Raw genomic sequence first — 21,219 nt, forward strand, 5'->3', positions numbered from 1 at the left:
GGGCATTCAGGAAACCAAGCCGCACCCTCAAGAGTTCTCAAGTCGAAAAATTCTAAGAACGAGTCTAAATAATCTGTCGCGTGTTACTTTAAAAAATTCTAGTACTCTCGCATCTCCAAAAAGGCATTGTCCATTTGACTTTTCAATTACATCAATGGGTTTTTCATTTCACCGGAAAAAATTCAGACTTGAGCTCATGAATTTTTCAAATGCACAAATGTTTTTTTTCTTATAATTGTGCCAATTTCAGTAATAGGCCCTTGCATTTGCTCTTTGTCATATCTGGGTTAGAGTAAATATGTCATGCCGACTGTGAGTGATCGATCGTGGAGGATGTAATTCGTCTTACCTGTCCATGTTGTTCTGAAGTTCGACTTTTATTGGGCTGTTTCCTGTTGACTGATGCTTGTTGTTGTATTCATTTTTCGGAGTTTCTGCAACAAAATAAAACATAATAAATCCATCAAATAAATGTTTTAAATATTAAATTCAAACCCCTAGCTAAGTTTATACAGAAATCAATACAGCGAGAAATAAACGAGAAAAAAAAAACGATTTCTGTCGAGCATTAATTTACGAAAAGCCGTACATATTTTTTAAATATCATATATCACTCTTTTTTTTTTTATTACCGAATTTTTCCGGGGGAAGAAATCGTTAGAATTAAATATTAATAATAATTATTATCCACCCATGAATTTTTTCAGTAAATATAATTGTTTAATAATAGAATAATATTTTTATCTCGTCATTCAAGGTTGTGATTATAATTATTACCTATAATTATTAACGGAAATAAGACTTTTATGATTATGAAAATATATGTCTGTCTCAAGTAAATGAATCCCCGGCGAAAATATTTATTTTTTCTTTATGCACACGACCAAGTATTGTCTCTGGTTTTTGACCTAGGTGGAGTACCGGTAAATACCATAAATTATTTAATGGCCGACAATTACAGTCTCGGTGTTTCAGGGTGCGACCCTTCTAATTCGATTCCACAAGACCTCGCAATCTTCCTCTTTCGTTCCTCAAGTGAGTGTAAAAAAATAAAGCTAGAGTAAAAATAACGAAATTCATTTAAAAAAATGAGTGTACGCCATGGGAAAACTATTTGCAACGGTTGGCCAGGCGTTAATAATTTATTTCAGATTGTTAATGGTCTGCTGATCCCAGAAGGAACCCAACCCAAAAGCCCATGTGTTTAAAGACCCCAAATCCAAAACCTGAGAAACCTTGTCGCTATTGTATCAAGTTTGAAATTTGAAACAGATGCCGAGGCTTCGAATTTTCAAAGTTATTTCATGTACTAATACGAAAGTACAAGAATCTAATTAACAATAAATCACCTACAAATATTACGGAAGTGTCTGAATGATCTAATCAGTCCTAGGACTATAAAAATAACAAAAAAAAAATAGAATAACATGAAGGCGAGAAGTGATTTTGTTCCTTCGTAATCCACATCTCATTCATAATTTCCGTGCATTGTGAAGGACCAGAAAGTTCTTTCGCGGAGGAAAACTCCTCTTCTTGACGCCTACCATTTAACCATAAACTGCCCTCATCTTGTACCTTTTTTTTTGTGAATATATTAGACGCACTCTGTAGGTGGAGCATTATGCGTCAGGTAACATCAAAACTATGAGTGAATAAGTTTGAAGAGGGGATCGTAAATCATTTTGTGTACGGCACCTTTTTGTGTCGACATTCTTAAGGAGATGTACAGATGTTGCATTCTGGCAGTTTTTCGAGTATGCCGTGACTATAAACTCGACTTTTCCACTTATTTTCACAGTCCATTTACTCTGGAATTCTCCAGATACCATTCCTTATCTCAAAAAGGAAAAACCTAACGACGGAGAAATAATAAATGTAGAGCCCCAAGTTAGTGGATAAAAAAATATTTCATTGTTAATTGTAAATATTTTGATGGAAATAAGAAAATTTGTGGGAGATAAAAGAATGGGATGCCAAGAAATATAGTAATGGAGTTACGGTACCCGAGGACCGATGTTTCATCGGCATAAAATAAAATACAGGATGATAAAATGAAGCTGGGGGATAAAAGAAAAAAGAGGGAGCGAAAGAGGCTGGGGGGCCCGTGAAGACTTTCTGGGTTGGTCATATATCCAAGTTAGAGATAAAAAGCGAGTTCTGGAGCCGCTTGAAATTCCGTACACGATGCACGCCCACCAATTCACTTCGGAAACGCACCCTCATCAAAGTCGTCAAAGGATAGTACGGACCAAGGGATTTCTTTATTGTTCTACTGTTAAAATTTTCGATTCTACGGAATTCTCATTGTTACAATTGATGATTCTTGTACTCATTCACTTACACAGAGAGAAAAATCTATGAATTTTTATAGTGTCATTCCGATAAAAATTACTGCCCTGTATTACAATCTCGGGTAAACTGCGAAAATTTCTTTATCAGACTAGGAAAACGCTTTTATCGACCAAGTAAAAATTCAAGGTCGTTACAGTAGTTACCATCATTAAGTTCAACTTCGGCAAGAATCGGAGATGTTCGGTGATCATCGCCAAGTAATTATTTTGGGTTAGAAAATGTTTGAAGGAAATGCTGTGTAGCACAGTAAAAATTTAAATAGAGAACTGTAAAAAATACCGATTTGGATAGAAATTTTTAAAGGATTTATATCGATTGTTCTTTCATACTCAAATAAAAAATGATAGACCTTCAAATTTTATAGTGCTGTTTCGTAAATTTTATGGCGCCACATCCGATTAATTACGGAATGTATTAGAAAATTTATGATATTAATATCAATTTTTATTTGTCGACCAAACTTGCTCCCAATCGCAAAAAAGTCATGAAAAATATTTTTTAAAATAAATTTTTAAGTTTCTTATCAATAATTTCAAATAAAGAAAAACCTCAACCAATTGTTTTTATCCAGCACTCCAAATTTCCAAAACAGTTAATGTTACACGATGAATTGAAGTATCTAATTATAAATATTCATTCAATGAAGTACAATCTCTTGTACGAACACAATATCACATCATGACTCAACTCAATCCCTCTGTAACTATTAACGAATACTCAGTTACTCCTTCATCTCGATAACATCAACTGAATTCTTATCCCAGTATTTACATCCCGATATTTTTATTGGACTCAACAAAATGGGTGGCGCACCATCTCGACGTGACTCGGGGCAAAAGAAAATTTTGATCTATTGAAAATTATGAATAATATTGAAATAATAATAGTATGAATATTACATTAGGTTGAACCCTCGTCTCCATTGACTCACACTTGGAAAACCATATCTCGGTGACTAACTTTAAAAAATCAAAAGACCGACACTAGGGGCGACTGATGACTAATACTCTCTTCATTCCTCATTCCATCCTCTCCGTATACTAATTGGTGTCGCCTACCAGGCGGTCGTCACGAAACATAACTAAAATATGAATGAATTTCTGTCTAAATATCACCATCTAATTTGTTCAGGTGGTTCACTAAAAAAAGGTGGACTTCCTTTGAAATTTCTTCAATTTCATCAAACAAGGCCCATTGTCTATGACGTCATAAACAGCCCAAGTGTTTTTATTATTCCCTGTGACCGGTTACAACGGATCACTTGTTGGCCTTAACGTCGAAAGTAATTCCAACATTTGAAAAAATTAATTTGAAAAATGTTAAAGATTAAGAAATTCGTGAAAACGCGAAATATAATCGCGGAAATCGCGGAGAGGACGAAAAGCGGGAAAAATATCGAAAATTCAAAAATGGTATGTAAAAAATATGAGACATCGATTCTCAATCACTTGAAAATGAGATCTGAACCCCTGAATTCCACCCAGACTGACCCTCAAACGAAAGTTTATCCCTCGTAATTCACAACCACCAAAACGATTCCCACAATTTTTAAGGTTGAAATTGTTGAGGTACCGTGCAGTGAATGAGTTTCGTGGAATAGCTCGAACGGAACGGAATCAAGAGAACGAGAGATCGTTCGAAAAGTTGTCGGTTCGACCCGTCAAGGATCACGGCGATTGCGGTTCGCACCATCGTACCACCCCGAGGAGCAATTTTGTACGGCATGCCGAATCTAATTAGAGCCGTGCTCAGCCCAAACAGAGATTCAAGTTCGGCATGCCGATTACGGCGAGCCATATGTGGCCCGTATTCGATTCTTTCAACCATGACATATCTGTAGCAGGCATCGGTCTCACAGTCTCCAGCCCTCATAACCATCTGACTCGATAAACCAAAACCAACTGTTAAAAAATTTCAAGAGGGGAAAGACCACTTTCCTTATCAGAGATTTATCCCCCCATTCTTATAACTATCGAGCTATCGGTTACAATAACTTTTCCATTTGATCCTTTCGATCGTTCCCTCAGATTGGCGATCAGTTTCAATATTATTCCCATCAGATTCAGCAAGACAAGACTAAAACTTTTAAAAATTACAAAGCACGTATTTGACCTTAGGATTTATTTTGTCCTCTGCACTCGACCCGTAGATATCGAATTATTTTCTCGGTTTGACCTTCATTGTCCTATTTGACCTCAAGCTTCTTTTTGTCTTGCCCGTTTGACCCATCATCGTCATTCTGCTCGCAAAGTCGTCAAAAAATCTAATGATCCCCCGAATTTGGAAAATGAGAGGTATTTGAATTTTTAATTACACCAATGACAATAATTATCGGATAGTTAATTAAGGGTTTGACCTTCGGTCGTTTTCAGTCCGTTAAATTTATTTCCCGGCATTAAATCATCGATCATCGATAATAAATTCATTATTAGGATTCGCCTCCCACGATGCAAACAGTCATCATTCGACCCAAGTGTCAAAAACGGGTAACGCCCCTCAGGGCCAAATTCGGTCAGTCGAACTAACTCTGAAGATGGAGTCCGGTATTCCTTACTAGCCCCGAAACTTTCATCGGATCAGATTACTAGTCGAGTTAATACGCCATTAGCCAAGGAATTCTGGCTAACTATTTACTGGAGAAATTTCCATAAAAAATTCGGACATGAATCACTTTAAAAATTACCGAAGTGCGCAGAAGCGTGGAGCATTGCGATCTAACCTTAAATATTACGGTTTAGTCCAGTAAAATTAAAGTAATGAACAGCCCAGTAAAATTGACTGGAAGTTCTGTGAAAAATGAATGACTGATACGAAAAAAAAATTAATCATTATTAAATCCGCTGCTTCCGAGAATATTTCAGCAGTACAGCTTTTTAGCAGTACATTTTACGACATTGAATGAACTTTGGGAAAAATTCGGGAGCTGCAGTGATTTTTTATGAATTTCCCATGACTTTTCATCAGTACAGTGCAATATCCCTTTACTAATACGAGACCAGTAATTTTTTGTGAATATTTCTGTCAGAGTATGGGATTTTGAATTTATGTACTTACTTATATTGTAGAAGTTACCCGATGGAGTGCGTACAAGACACGAAGGCTCCAGGTCCGGATCATGCTCGTGTTCACTTGCTGCGTGACTTCCTGGGGGTCTTCCATTCAGTCTGCTCATTGTAGGATTACGAGGGGGCACATCGGGTGGACCCCTAGGTGCCGTATTATCCAATAAACACCCTGCAATCAAACATCAAACATTAATTAATTACATCGTCAATTTCCACAATCAAAAAGACGAAATTAGACTCGTGGGATAAATCGACAAATCGGTAAACACAAAATATTTCTCTACTATTACTATAAATATAATTCTTCCAATAATTTAATTCACTAACTAATAATAATGATGAGTGAACAATTGGATGTAATTATTTATTACTCCCAAAAAATTCTGACAAATCTTCTCCGGAACTCATGACGAACGAGTTGTCGGATAATTTCTGTAGAATTCTGAAAGTATCTTCTAAAAGTGAAACAATTCTTGAAAAAAGAATAGTGTATTTCCGGTCGGTTATGAAGGGGTTCCTCAGTCTTGGAATTCGTTCGACTCCGAAAGGTGAATAAAAATAGCTCCATCGGAAGAGCCGAGATACATTTCCCCAGCGTTTTTCAAGTTTCGAGTTGAACAATCCAATACCAATTTCCAGACAAGAAATCGTGAGAAGCAGTAGAAAAAAATATTTGTAATATAATAATCCGAGTTGTAAAGTTCCATCCTATTATCTGAAATCCCAAGGATCCTCCGCCTCTTGAATTAATTTCAAACGAAAAAAAAAGAGGAAAATCTCCGGTATTCGGACACAGGACAAAGCCACGAGGTAATAGCATGAGTTTTGCCTTGCAGTCGAGAGGAATATCTCAGACTCGGAAATTTTCCGTCGAGTGTCTAGAAGAATTCTGTATATTGGAGTCCCTCAATTATTGTTTGCTGTTTAATGCCTTTGGCAGTTTAGGACAAGAGTCAACAGTCGGGGCCCCTCAAGTCTCGGGGACAGTAAAATTTCAAAAACTATCTGGGGTCTCAAGTGGTTTCGACGCGGGTGGTGTAGTACTCCCTCCCATTACTTCTCCGATTGTCAGACGAGAGTGCATTGTAACGTCGACAAAATGCAGAAGCGCGCAGCAATTCGCTACGGTTTCTCCTTTGTCGTCGAGTGGAAGTCGATACTTCTTTTTATTCTCTTGTCATGTGTTCAGCATCTCAAAGGACACGAGTTCTTGGAATAAAAATCGGCCTGTGCCGATTTTCCAAGTTGTATTGCATCAAAAATTACCGCAATATCTCCCATTTCCCTATGAAATTATTACCCTACCACTAGATCATTAAATTCTTACAATATCATTAATAAAAAATTAACATTTTTTAATTAGAATTTAAAAGTTGATAATTCATATTGATAATTTCATCGAATGTAAATAATTTTTTTTTTTTTTGAGTTATCGCATGTAATAATGAGAAATAAAAATTAATGGTTTGATTCACCCATTTTTTATTGCCTGCCCCAATAAATTCTCTCGTGAGTAGTCTATCTCTAAAAAAGACAGGAGTAAAAAAGTTATATGGAAGAAAGAACACAATATACGCGAAACGAGAGTTAACTTATTTGGAAGTTGTTCGGAATCACGTATACCAGCTATGCATCAAATTCGAATTGCTGTGAGAATTGATGGTTGTTAGAAAACATAGTGTGGACCAGAGTTTACGAGTTTGTACCGCATTGCTTCTTGATTTTGGGAGAATTTATTCACAAATTTATTTGCACATCAATAATATATTTTTATGATATCGCAAAGAAGACCTTCGATTTATTCGACGAGAATCCGTACCGCGCGCCAGCGCGCGGATATGAAACGATTTCTGTAAAAATCTGTTACAACTTTGTAATCTCGCGCCATTTTAAACGGACCAATAAGGAATTGTGGCTTCATGATTTCGAGATTTTCGAGATAATCGATTGTGTCAAGCGTGTCCCTTTTAGAATAGGATACCACGGAAATATCATTTCTTTCTAACTATTTTCTCTGGTTAATGATCCGAGAAATTGTCTTCCAGGTCGGTATTCTGTTTGATAATTATTCATGTAAAATCTGTACAAATTCTCGGAAATTCATGCGCCATTCTGTTTTTATACGAGTGAAATTCTAAATATGAGTAAACACCTGGTTTTCTCATGAGACGGCAGAAAAGACCCTAGATTTTGTTGATGAATAGCTCGACCTGAACAATTCTTGGAGCTAATAGTTCTCGAGAGAATCGGAGCACCAGTCATTTTTCACAGGCGGCATTATTTTCTGTTCTATAAAAGATATCTCCAATCTTGAAACGGAATCCGATTGGTGACGTCCCCCTACATTTAAAAAACACGGGATTTTTCATTTGCTCCAATTCCGATCAGTCAATTTTTTTTCAATCTTCAATCTCAATTTATTTTCTTCTGTAATCCTATTAAAAGTTGAAGAAAATCAAACAAAATTTTAATCAAAGAGTAGTTCCTCAATCCTCCCGCCATTTTATGGACCGTCTTTCTAAGAATTAAAATGGTGGAAAAATAAAATAACTCAATTTAATGATATTATGATTGATTTTCAGTGTTAAACCGCCAATTCCTCATGAGCATGCGCAACTGCACACATCTGGGACCTAGTCCTTATCAATACCGATTCCCTATTGGTCCACTCGAGCCGGGAAATTCAAATTCGGCGCACAAGGTGCGCAGTAGATCCCGGCCTTTCAAATAAATGGGAATCCCCCACAAATCAACCAGTCGATAGTAAGATTTCAGCTGATTTCATGGGCAAGACTTGTTCCGTAAAAATATTAATTAAAATTATTAAAACGAATTTTAATAAAATTATGAAAATGAATGAGCATCGTCTAGTGTTGTCACCCGGATGATGAATTTTGTTCGGGCAAAGGATCGGTCTGGCAAACGCAAAATCATCGGTGACATTAACACTTGAAGGTTGATTCTCAAGTTTTCAGGTCGGGGCACCTCTGAGGAAACCATTAAAGCACCCAGTGCACTTCACAAAAGACGATAACCGGGCGCATCACTCTCGCGCCGAATTATCCCCGGTTGGTTGGTTTCGTTCAGCTCAATGCGTTTTTCGGTCTCTCCATCTCATTGTCCTTTTTTCTTTTCACTCTTGAAAGAGGAGTCTTGTTGTTGCACCCGGCCGCGTAATGGATGCGCACACCCATTCACAACACGTCAGTAAAGGAATAATGTAACACAATATCCAGTGCCAAGAGCCCATGCCGAATGGAATTTATTGCAGATAGAGATGAATGAGAAGGTCGAGTGTTCTTTGGTTGTTGGAGAGTGTCCCTTCAGTCTTCGGGGAAAATCCAAGGGCTCGGCATCACACTACCTTGACAATCAACTTCTACGAGACGTGACCGATTGCCCGCGTACGCACGTGGAATAACAATATTTTTTTTTTCCCCGTCTGATGTATGAAGATGTGTTGATCAAATTTACCAGTAACCAATCACGGTATCACTTTAGTCGCTTACTTGTACGTATGGGCATTCGTGAATGAAAAAAATTTGTACGTGGGGATTGAGAATCGTAAACGATGTGGCTAGAAAGATAAATTTAATCTTCCCTTTCTTAGTTTCCTGTCCGTTGGACAAATCGTCATTGTGGAGTCCTCACTAAATAAATCTTGGTTTCAAAACTTTTTAGTCGTCAATGTTTTTTCAGTGGGAAACTCAATCCAGTCATTGAATTAAAAATCGTGAACTCTGATCTCGTTTCTGGCCACTGGTTTATTTTTATTATTTCAATTTTTTATCAAATCCTCCAATTATTCCAGAATTGAATCAACCGACAGAATGTTATTATTGGAACAATTATCGGTTGTGGTAATGAAGATAAATAACCAATTAGAGTGCCGAAAAAAAAAATCCTTTTTTAATTCGTCCAGTCTGTTAATTAAATTGAAAACTCTCGGATATTTTCAAAATTAGCTGCAGATTTTTTACAAAACCGATTGTTTATAATTATATTTTGTTGAAACATCAAGGTCATGGGCCCTAAAGTGCAAATTTACGAGATAGTTCTCTCCCTCTTTCTCATTTTTTTTTATCAACACTTGTATAAACGTCTCGTTAAGAAATTATCATCTTCAAGTGAGTGAAGCCTCGACTCTAGTGTACGTTTCGCTCTTTCCCGTGGAGGGGATATCATTAGAGAGAAAAATCTTAAAATAAAAATGAAAACATATACAAAGGGGGTCAAGAGACTACAGCATCGCGAAAAACGGGACAAAGAGTGAAACGAGTTTAATTGGAAGTTGAAAGAAGAAACTTGGGCCCTTCTAATTCTAATGCTGTGGACTCGAGTGTAACATGTATCTACATGATACATATTGAAATTTGGAAATCAAATTTCAAATAAAAATAATGGAGAATTAAATAAAAAATTATTGCATTCTTAATTGTCACTTTTTTTCTTTCACCAAGAGAGTGAACAAAAAGATGAATAAATAAATTTAAAAAAAAATGTAGATAGGGAAAAAAAAATGATTTTCAAACAGAAATTTATAAATGGTATGCTTTACTATTTTTCTGAGGATTTCTCACGGTTCGTACACCTGCACTACCTAAATGGATATTTTTCTTATCCCCCGTTGATGAAATGGTTTCAGAATCAGAAATGTCCGGATCAATAGATTGAGTCACAATCCCATTGTGGAGACCTGGTTGACCTCTGATATGATATAGACCATATAAGAATGAAAACCCCTCAGAAAAATAGTGATACATACTTCGATTGCAAGAAAAAAAATTGTCCGATGATTGATAATTTTTCTGATCGGAAAATAAGTGATTGGAAATGAATTAAAAGTGCTTTTCCATTCGTATCCGATATTGTCAGAATATCGCATTCACCCGATTTCCGTGATTCTTATCACGAAATAGGGGGAGGAAAAATAATGTTCAATAAATTTTGATAAATTGATGTATACCAAGAACTAATGGAGCGATTAAGCTGAGAATGTACTGAGAGATGAACCTAAATTATACCAATTGCTGACTGAAGCTTTGATTTGGTGTTATCTACTCATTCTTCTCTTCCTCTTTTTCTCTCTCCCCCATCATTATCGGAAACAATAAAGTATATACCACTATATCTCGTCGTTCTGTTGAAAAAAATATTTCTAGTGATTATGATTTTAGAGTGCAAGCCGGAGCTGAGAATTACGAAGATAATCTCTGAAGGAGGATGCCCTTCTTTTTCTGTAGACTCGAGAAAAAATCAATACAGGAGATATTACCACAACCATTTCTCCCAGCGTACATTATTTCACTCAGGAAAACTGTGAGGGACAACTACACTCGGAGAAAATACATTTTTCGTTGGGAGATCTAGGTAGTAATAATGATAATCGTATTGCTCTCAAATTATCGATGGAATTACTGTGAAAAAAAATTATATTTTTACATTTTGTCGTTATTTAATGGCTCACGAGGTTTTTCGTGGTGCGATAATTTTAGATTTAATTTCATGCATTTTCTCTACAATTTTGTGATTTTTTTGAGTGCAGAAAACGCGGGAAAATACTCCCACTACCTTGAAACTTCGTGATTCGTGATAAATAATGATAAAAGGTAAAATGATGAATTTTTTTTTACGTCAATCCCACAGGGGGAGAAATTTCCATAAATTCGTATGAGAATCGCTTGAGAAATTACCGGACTGCGCAGGAAACGTGGGGTATTGCGATCTAACCCCAAATATTACGGTTTAGTCCAAAAAATTTACTGGAAGTGCTGTGAAAAATGAATGACTGATACAAAAAAAATTAACTGTCCATTATTAAATCCGCTGTTTCCGCGAAAATTTTGGCTTTTTAGCAGTACATTTTTTCCCATGGACAGTATATTTACCAGAAGAATAGAAAAACTTTTTTTTGGCTATATATGGGACTTTTAATGTATTATTTTGGGGGTGATATTCCAAGATAATCAAAGAAAACAGATGATTTGGTCTGCGTGTACAGTAAAATACGGTATAATGTGCGTGCGCAGAGTTGGTCTTTGTGGCTAACTTCGTGGTGCTTTCGGAGTAAACTGCGAGTACTTCAGCCAAAGGGTAAATACCTCAGCCACTGAGGCCTTCCCAAATAGAACGTTTGACAAGTTAGTGACAAAAATACTATTATTACTCCGTGACATACAGCAATTTATGTCTCAACGAGCGAAGTAAATCGAGTTTTGCTGATTTATTAGTCCTAGGAACATAAACAAGTTTTCGCGTACAACGATTTAATAAAATATTTAATAAAAATTATAGAGTTGCCTGGTCAGTTATCGGAAGAAAAAAGTTTTATTCAATTAATAAAATATTTAAAAAATTGAATGGAATTCTGTTGGACATCCGACGAATGCTGTTTCTGTTCGAATTGAAAAATCGATAAATTTTAATAAAAATTGGAGGATAAAATTAAAAAAAGGCACTAACCGGTTGGTTGGAACCGGAAAAGAAATTACTTTCCATGAAAAAATCGATGGTAATAATAGCGACCGCAAGGTGCAGCGATGTGACAAAAACGTTTTCGCCCACACTCTGTATAAAAAGAGAGAAAAGTTGAAAGCGTTTGGTTTTTTTTGCGAGTGGCAAAACGGTATTCGCCCACATTGAACTCGTATATATTTATGCGGTTCCATTCGTCGAATGAAATTAGTTCGTTTATTTCAAAATATCACAAAAGGGTTTGAAAAAAAAATTCATTTTCATGTCTTGCACGAGATCGGCCAGCGATTGGCGGAAATGTGGGTGGAATAATAGATTTTCATAACGCGTCAAATTAATGGATTATGTCGGCTGCAGGATAATGTATCGCATGGAATAACGGTTTAATCACACAACAAACTAGTTTCACTGAAAAATACTTTTGAAAAATAAAAAAAAATTAACAAAAACCTCCAGTTGCGACTCAATTAATTCCCAGAAAATCCCCCATTCCAAATTTTCAAATAAAAACTCATCAATTACAATCCCCCCCAAAAAACCCAACTTTCCAAAATTCTATAAAAAATTTATAAACTTAATAATGATTCTGAATCGACGTTGATTAAAAACTGGAGTAATTAAAAACTCAAACTACTTTACAAAAGTAATTGGCAAAAATTTCCAAATCGAAAATCACGGAAATAATTCTCTCCCGTATGGGAGTTTTGTCCCCTGAAAAAAAATTCCTGAAAAACCGTTGAATTTCAGATATCCCCATTCACATCCCGATAAAAAAAAAAGAAAATGTGAAAAACAAGATATCGATTCTTGCGAGTTTCCATCCATATAAGGGGGTAGTGATTCCCGTTATTAATCATCCGTCTCATTCATCACCGACAATTGGGTATTCAGTATAATCCGGCGTCAATTCCGTGATTAACTCGAGATAAAAAGTTGAAATAGGGGTATTTTTGAGATATTCGTTTCCCGTTTGGTTGAAAAAGAGGCCGAAAATAAATCCGGTGAGCCGAGGTTAAGATCGATGCGTCGGCGGGGCTGTCGTCAAGGGAGAAGAGAGAAAAGAGAGTGCCTAGGAAGAAAAGTGAGTGAGTAAGAAGGAAAGAAAATAGCTCTGTGCATTTGGCAGCTCGCGGATATTGGATAGGGATTGGAGGACGAAGCATTCATGGTGAGGGGCTAACGCCCTACCCCGACATTTGAGGGTGTGTATTGCCCTTCTTTCTCTTTCCTTCAATAAACCCGAGCCCCTCCGAAAAACCATTCGACTTTTCCAGCAATCAGATCCACTGTACAGGGTAATATCGACATATTTTTAGTTTAATTTCCACAATCAGATTTCAATTTTGCTAAATCATCTCAATCTAGCCTTTTCCACCAAAAATTATTGCTTTCATTCAATTTAGATTAGCTTTAGATTAGCTTTAGATTAGCAACAATCAAATACTATTAATGAAATAGTTATAGACAATCGAAAAAGAAAAATCGATTATTTAATTCAATCATATTAATTTCTTATGATTATGATTAATTTTAATTTCTTATCACGATTAATCTCCGAAATTTTAATTCATTAAATCAAACAAATTACTCAATTCAATATTTAGCACTCGTAATCACACATTTATAGACTACTACTAATTAATTTCATTCGTTAGCTCAAAAAAAATTTTTTTTTTCATTTTATAATTGTAATTTATCCATAATAATAGACGTGTCAGTAATCAGCCTGTAATAACAAATGTCTAGTAGAAGTGAAATCTTTGAGACTGAGGAATCCGTCCAACGATTAGTCGTACGGAAATTGAAAATAATTTTTGCTTTTTTTTTCGGTTCCAGGGAAAATTAGAGTCGTACTCTGGCTTTTTGTTTGCACAGTTGCATTCTAACGACAAATTTCCTGTATTCCGTTAATGAGATATATTTTTACAGCTTTTGAAAACAGTTTCCACTCTCTTTCGATATCCAGTTATTTTTGTCACGACAGGTGCACTCGTTCCTCGAGCTGAACACAGTGTCACTTGCATCGAAACACGAACCCTGAGAAAATACCAAAGAAAAGCAGAACCCTCGAAAAGGACCCCCTCAAGTTCTTAGAGTGTTTACTCTAATCAATCTTGTTTAGTTTTTGTCACTTTAGCTCTCTCAGGAATCCAAACAGAACTTCAGGCGACCGTGAAATTTTTATTTTAATAAAAAGAGAAAAAGCTGAGAGCATCCCGTGCACATTTTGCGGGCGAAATGGAAAAGCTGAAATGATGGATCAATCTCCATGAAAAGAAAATGAAAAACCGTTACAACAAGTCAATTGCGATTTTATTCCCAAATTATTCTGTATCGGAGTAATTCTATCGCGAAATGATGAACTAGGATAATTGCATTTTTGTTCAGCCCAGTTATCATCCGATTTCTCGAAATCCAAGCAAGATGACGATTTTTTCATAGATACCTTTTTTGTAGCTCTCATATTTTTCAATAAAAAATGTTTCTATAAAAAAACCGCTGTGTCCCTTCACTCCCGAGATATTGTGTAAAAACCAGTCGCAAAAAAAAATTGCCTCCTCCCAATTCACCATTTCGCTTCAGAATGTTATTAACAAAACACGAGCGTCAATCAATTGTTAATTATTCCATCAAACTGCAATATCACACCCCAAAACTACCCCTGTGTATGATAATCCAAACTCATGAGGCCCTCACACCGAAATAAAAACAGCAGAAGTAAAAAGCGCACTGAGTAAAAAAACGGGAGGTGAGGGTGTAAAAATAAAAGATTGAGTGGTGACATTTGAAAATGTGAGGGTGAAAAATGCCACGAGATAATAGTGCCCTACCGAGAGTATATGCCCTCTTGATTTCCACTCCAAAAATCGTACGAAACGTAGCACTTTGTAATTCAAATCCTTCACACAGCACTTGATAAAATTGAATTAAAAAAAATAATAATGAAACATCATCATCACTTGTCACAGAACCACTGGGTCTTTTTCCATATCATGTCGATGACCCTTAAAATTGTTATGTTGCTGAATTTAAAGACTAACCTCTACCCCCACCGTAGCAATACGTGTACTCGTTGTAATCCATACAGGGTCGTTTGAGTAATCCCTCATCCGGCACGAGATCAAGAAGTGCCGTAGGATCACACATCTCCGAATCAATATCGCACATATCACAACAGATCAAATAATCATTGCACCACCACCAAGAATAACCCACTGCTCAATAAAAAATTAGACGACAAAAAAAAAAAATAATAAAAATATCCGCCCAAATCACCGCCACTATTCCCTTCAACTCAAATGACGCATATGTCAAATCCTTGTCCCTAAATATTCCAGATTGATTGTCAAATTTTTTGACAACAATACATTAACGGTGATCACGTGAACCAGCACTAATCACCCATCGAGTGATAAATTTAGTAATAATTAAGGGACTTTTATTGAGAAGGAAAATCGAAGTGGTAAAATGGATTAAAAACAAAGTGAACGCGTGCGCATTCGGTGGTAGACTGACGCGAAGCGACTCTGTGGCGACTGGGGCTTCTCCGAAAGGGAGAGGGGAAAATATCCTGTGTATTGGTTTGTGTGTGTGATGCTCTGGTGGGGGGTAAAAAGGGAGAAGAGCAATTTCGTATATATACGAGGAGAGAAGGGTGAGAACGACGGGTCTGCTCGTGAGTGAAAAGGGAATAACCCATGGTAAAGTCCTGGTGGGGGAAAATGAGGGTGAGACTCGAGGTGAATAGAGTGGGGTACGACCTGGGGGTGGGAGTGTCGACATCAGCGGGTCCGCGAGCTTCTCAAAATCCTACAACTCCTCTATACATTACCCGCTATAGATTTTTACATGATGAATTTAAGAGGCATTCTACACTACTTCAATTGCCCAACAACTACTTTTCTACGATTTTTTTTTATATGAAGAGGTCCATGTGTGTAACTGGAGGGGAATTGATTTTTTTAAATATTTTTTATAGTTATTGAATATACGGAGTTGTAGGTGACAGGTAATTGTTTATAGCATTATAACTCGATAAATATTGGTTGTATCAGAAAAATGATGTATTTATGTCAGAGTTTTATTTTTATAACAAAGTGCAATTAAAATTCTTTTTTTTAAGAAATAAAAATCAACATTATAAAAAAAGATGTTTTCGGGGTTTTTTAAATTTTAAAAATCATCGTTATAATTTCAGAGTGAATTTTCTGGTTAAGTTAATCATGGTTAATCATGGTTAATTTAAAGTTCGAATTTCAATTCCAGTTGTGAATCACGAATTTTTTCTGGGGCACGAGGCGCAAGGGGTTGATTTCTCGAATTTAATTCATAGCGTCTCAAAAATTTTGATTCAGATTGCGAGATGAATCGAATCATCGATAAATAAATGCATTTGAACTTTCCTCTCACCACCAAACACTCCAAATGCCAAGGTAAACACATCTCTCAATATTCAAAACACAAACACTACAATTCCGCAACCGCGAGTTATAATTTATTCGAATAATAATCAGTAAATATGAAGTCAGACTGACCACCGGCCATTTGGTGCGCAGATCGGTTCGAGGCTGGTCGGCCATATTGTAGTGAGATAATTGCGCCGACAGTTAATCCAATTCCGCCAAGCGACCCTACAACACCTAATAAAACAAATAAAAAAAAAAGCCCCTGCCCTTTTTGCAAAAAAAAAACCTGATCCTCACTCATTCAACTCGTTCAGCCCTTTCTACTCTACCCACGGTAATAAAATAATGCCGATAATCCCTGGGTTGATCTAAAATTTTTAAAGAATACTAAAGTGAATTATTATTATCTCCCCTTTTTGACGTTTTAGCTAATTCCACGGGAATAAAATCGCAGAGAGAATAAAGAATTAGATGTGAGAGTTGAAATAGTGCACAACATGTGATTCCACGTAACATTTCCTAGCGTCGTGAGGATTTAAACAGAGATAGGGTCAGAAGCAAGGGGAACGGGATTACGATCCAGCCCGTAAGTATCCATATGTTCGCGACAGGGGCAAGATATTCATGAGATAGTCGCCGGTCGTCTCGAGGGCGCACCATGGCAAGACTCGTGAGTGTTCCTCCGGGATTTACCTCCAAGAGTATCACTGTATTTATGAGAGGAAAACATTATGAACTTCAGGTGTTTCATACCATCCACTGACAATCGACAATTCCCTGTACTCGATACTTTACCTTTGTCGCATCGCGTTATCAATGCTATCACTCCGCAAGTGAAATGCACGTCGAGAAAAAAAAATATTCCTTTCTCACGTAAATTTAATAATCGTGGGAAAATTCATTTGGTAATTGTGTGTTCTATGGGGTAATTTTAGATTGTGGATTTTTATTTCTTCGCGACTGCCATTACCGATTCATCACATTTCATTCACATTTCATTTGAAAATACATTTTTATGATTTTTCTGGTAAATTTATTGTCAATACCTGAAGAATTTGGTTATTTTTCAAATTGCCAGGATTTCGGGAGTCTATAAAAGCTTTCAGTGGATAGAATGGTTGATATTATAATGAAATATATTTTTTATTCTATTCCCAAAATTAGCGCGGAATTAAATAAAATTTTAAGACATGCCTGTCAGAATTTAATTTAGGGAGTAATGACAGGAGTAATTTTTACCGCAGTCTCAAGATAACTTTTCTGGAATATTAATCCAAAATCCAGAATACCAAAGAGATTAATTCTCTGATCTTTCACGAGGTTAAAATACTGAAGAGCTCATATCTGGAAAAGACTCGAGTCATCAGATCCCGAATAATTAAAACGATGAAACCGTCAGTTATTAATAATTGAATTCAATGGTTATCAGAACAGGATTTATATCTTTCGATGGCCTGAAGAATCACTTTAAAAATAAATAGAAAATCGCCGAAGCATTCAGTTGCGGTTAGCATGCAATCCTCAGCCGACGATGGACTTGTCCATATTTGGAAAACAAGTATTGGACCGATGTTTCTCATTTCATCGGTACCCCAATGATCACTGGGGGCATATTGAACCGATCTTCAGCCTTTATCTGCTCTGCCTTCAACGAGCGAATATTCCACTGATGTTCACCCGTAATAAATCATTCAGAATTTTCCTTGAAGTCGTAATAAAGAAATGACTTCGTCTCCCTCCTCCAGCTGCTGCTAATTCAAATGATTCTGACTAAAATCCACGACCAAAAATCTCCTGGTTAATGAAAAAAATTGTTCTTCCGTGGATTTTATTGGAGAGCGATGAGGGACAGCAGCTATTTTCCATTTTCCACTTTCCCATATGTTCCAGTCAGCGGTAAAAATTTTCATTATACTCCGGAACTGTAAAAATTCGGGGAATATCGTAGTCAGCTTTTCACACAGTTGCTAAACTTGGACGGAAAATAAAGGTTTTAGTTCTCATCATCGTACATCGTATACAACTTCTCCACGAAAAATGCATTAATTTTCATACGTAATAGCTTGAATTCGGGTATTCCCTGATAAATTTGTTTATGTCTGCTGGAACTTTCTGGAAAATACCAAATTCATTTTGAAACTTGAGTGGTAGGCGGTCGATTATTTCCCGAGACTGGATTTCAGCCAATCGTTGGGCAATATTTAAACTCGCTCATTTGGTTTGAAATTTCTTCGGGAAACACTATAGGGGTGGAAATTCCACGTGATAATTACCTTTCCATTAACTTCAGAACAATTAAACACTGCGGTTGGCCAAAGTCCAGAAATAATTCCTGGATTCTCAAATAAAACTGTAATTACCAATTGCAATAGTGAATTAAAAATCTGAATAAAAAATTTTTAATTCACCCCCAAATTTTTGAAGATACATCTCCATTTTTTGTTAGATCTCGACTGTTGGAATAATTAATAATAAATTAATTAATAAATTAATTAATAATCAATTTATTGTTAAAAATTCTGAACAATCAATTTTATTATCCTATTTAATCCATAATGCTAATAATAATCTGGATGAAGCTAGAACGGAAAAAATGATTGCGAGTTGAAAAAAGGTAGCATCAATAAAAGAGTAAAATGATAAATTGAACAATGATACTTCTGTTTATACTAAAGGAGAATAAAAGGTACGAGGAAAGAATACGCGGAACAGGAAAGGGTGGATAAAGAGAATACCGCAAAATGTTCTTGTGCCTTTCTGGTACCCGACGTTAGCTCGTTACATCTGCATACGCATGGATGATAGCTCAGTAAATTGCGGACCTTCGGGCGATGGCCTTTCCATTCAACGTTAACACATACAGCTGTATATACCATATAACACGTACCTATATTCGTATATCCGCGGTGAAGTGGTTTCGTGGACTTATTTTAATGTTCAATGCTGCCCACAGCACCCAGTGGCCTAACCCAAACAAAATTTTCCATTGTTCACTAAGAGGAGAGGTGAGAGAGTTGGCGGTAAAGGGATGCGGTGTACGGAATTTCATGATGGAGATCGCTAAAGGACATCGTACGTACGAAGAAGTTATAACCTTCATTGCTCCTATATTTATTGTTATATACGGTTGCTGGGTGGTGGTCGTATTATACTGAGTTTCCACGATTCAATGGTGTTGGTCACTTGTGAAAGTACTCGTGGGCGTTGTGCATGGATCAGTTCCTGGACGATGAACATTTTTTTTTTTGTCGACATCGGTGTTCACTTTGGAAGAGTTCGAGGATATCATTCACGAATTATAAATGAGATAGACGTTTTTTTCGCGGAATTTTTAATATTAGGGAAATCGAAGAGGTATTCGTGAAATTCGATAATTCGAAATTTTTGAAAAAGTATTAGGGAACATGAAAATTGAAGAGGTATTCACTGGAATTGAAAAATTCGGAATTTTCAAAAAAGTATCAGGAGATCATGAAAATCGAAGAGGTACTCGCTGAAATTTGAAAAGTCAAAATTTTTGAAAAAAGTATCAGGGGAACATGAAAATTGAAGAGGTATTCACTGAAATTCGAAAATTCAAAATTTTTGAAAAAGTATCAAGAGAACATGAAAATCGAAGAGGTACTCGCTGAAATTTGAAAATTCAAAATTTTTGAAAAAAGTATCAGGGGAACATGAAAATTGAAGAGGTATTCACTGAAATTTGAAAATTCGAAATTTTTGAAAAAGTATCAGGGGAACATGAAAATCGAAGAGGTATTCACTGAAATTGAAAAATTCGGAATTTTCAAAAAAGTATCAGGGTAACATGAAAATCGAGGAGGTAATATATATTATGCATATTTTTTCTACTTGCTTATTGTTATTATTATTTAAGGATATTTTCAAAGAAAAAAAAAATTAATTTCTCCAATAATATTTTCAAATATTTTCCTTCATAAAAACTTGAGTTAGAACATTAATCTTCCATTACCCGAGATAACCTCCAGACAATGAACATGTGCGCACAAAAAAAAAGGTTTTCGTTACCGAGAGATTTAAACAACTGGGACAGCCACCCCCTTTTTTAAACTCACCCCTTCACCACAGGGAAATTGAATCCGACTATTGCGATAACAGTTGAGGAATGATGAGACGCCAGTGGATTGATCACTGAGGGCCGTGAAAATAGAATTTTTCGATTATTCAAAAAAGAAGAAGAGAAAAAAAAAATGTGATCGCCCCAGTGAGGGTCGTCTCTTTGAGTCCCTGAAAAGGATGGGAAGTAATCCTCTCGGATTTTCCCGGGGTGTCTTTTCATCACAGATTTGCGAGAAGAGTTCCATCGCCGGGAAGATAATGCCAAGAAGAGCAAGATGGTGATAGGAAATTGGTCACAAAGACGACCACCCGTCTCTCATGTACATTCTGGGTAATGCGCGTAACGTATAGGTACGTAGATCTTAAATTCGATTTAACTATATACATTGGGACGCGATGAATGGACCATGGGTATGTGATGTAGATGGAAGTTTACAAGATTGGGAAAACGTCTGAGGGATTATATTGAGGCGAAGGCAAAGAGGGAGACTATAGTGATGGAGGAGAGAAAAAAAAAAGGTTTTAGTCGCCAGATGGTGGCCGCTCTTTTCTTTCACCTCTCTCTTCCCTCAGGAAGGTTTAAGCCCAGGTATACAGGAATGTTTAAGAACGTACATACGTACCTTCTTTTTTAGCCTCGAGTATCTAAAAGGGATAGGTGGAATATCCGAAGATGCGGGAGGTGAGATAAATGTGGCAATGGGGTTGAATTTCAGGTCGTAAAAAATTTTAAAAGGGTGAGGCCTCGTCTCTGATGCACCCTCTGTGCAATATCCGCTTGATGGGGTTCTCGTGACATGTCCAAATACTTTCAATATTTTTGGGTTACTTCGAGTGGCTCA

General features: G+C 36.4%; 1 protein-coding gene across 1 annotated transcript in view; it reads right to left on the reverse strand.

Annotated features, from left to right (window-relative positions):
* Positions 1 to 15,382, reverse strand: part of Ten-m (teneurin transmembrane protein Ten-m) — a 38,889-nt gene extending 23,507 nt beyond the window's left edge. Inside the window, exons 1-3 of the mRNA XM_011300611.1 lie at positions 14,933 to 15,382; positions 5,407 to 5,586; positions 350 to 434 (exon numbers count right to left, since the gene is read on the reverse strand). Of these exons, the coding sequence (XP_011298913.1) occupies positions 350 to 434; positions 5,407 to 5,586; positions 14,933 to 15,059 (392 nt within the window). The 5' untranslated portion in view covers positions 15,060 to 15,382. The remainder of the gene's footprint in view (positions 1 to 349; positions 435 to 5,406; positions 5,587 to 14,932) is intronic.
* Positions 15,383 to 21,219: the final 5,837 nt, after the last annotated feature.

This window comes from Fopius arisanus, unplaced genomic scaffold, assembly GCF_000806365.1.
Source record: "Fopius arisanus strain USDA-PBARC FA_bdor unplaced genomic scaffold, ASM80636v1 scaffold00018, whole genome shotgun sequence".
In the NCBI taxonomy this organism is placed as follows: domain Eukaryota; kingdom Metazoa; phylum Arthropoda; class Insecta; order Hymenoptera; family Braconidae; genus Fopius; species Fopius arisanus.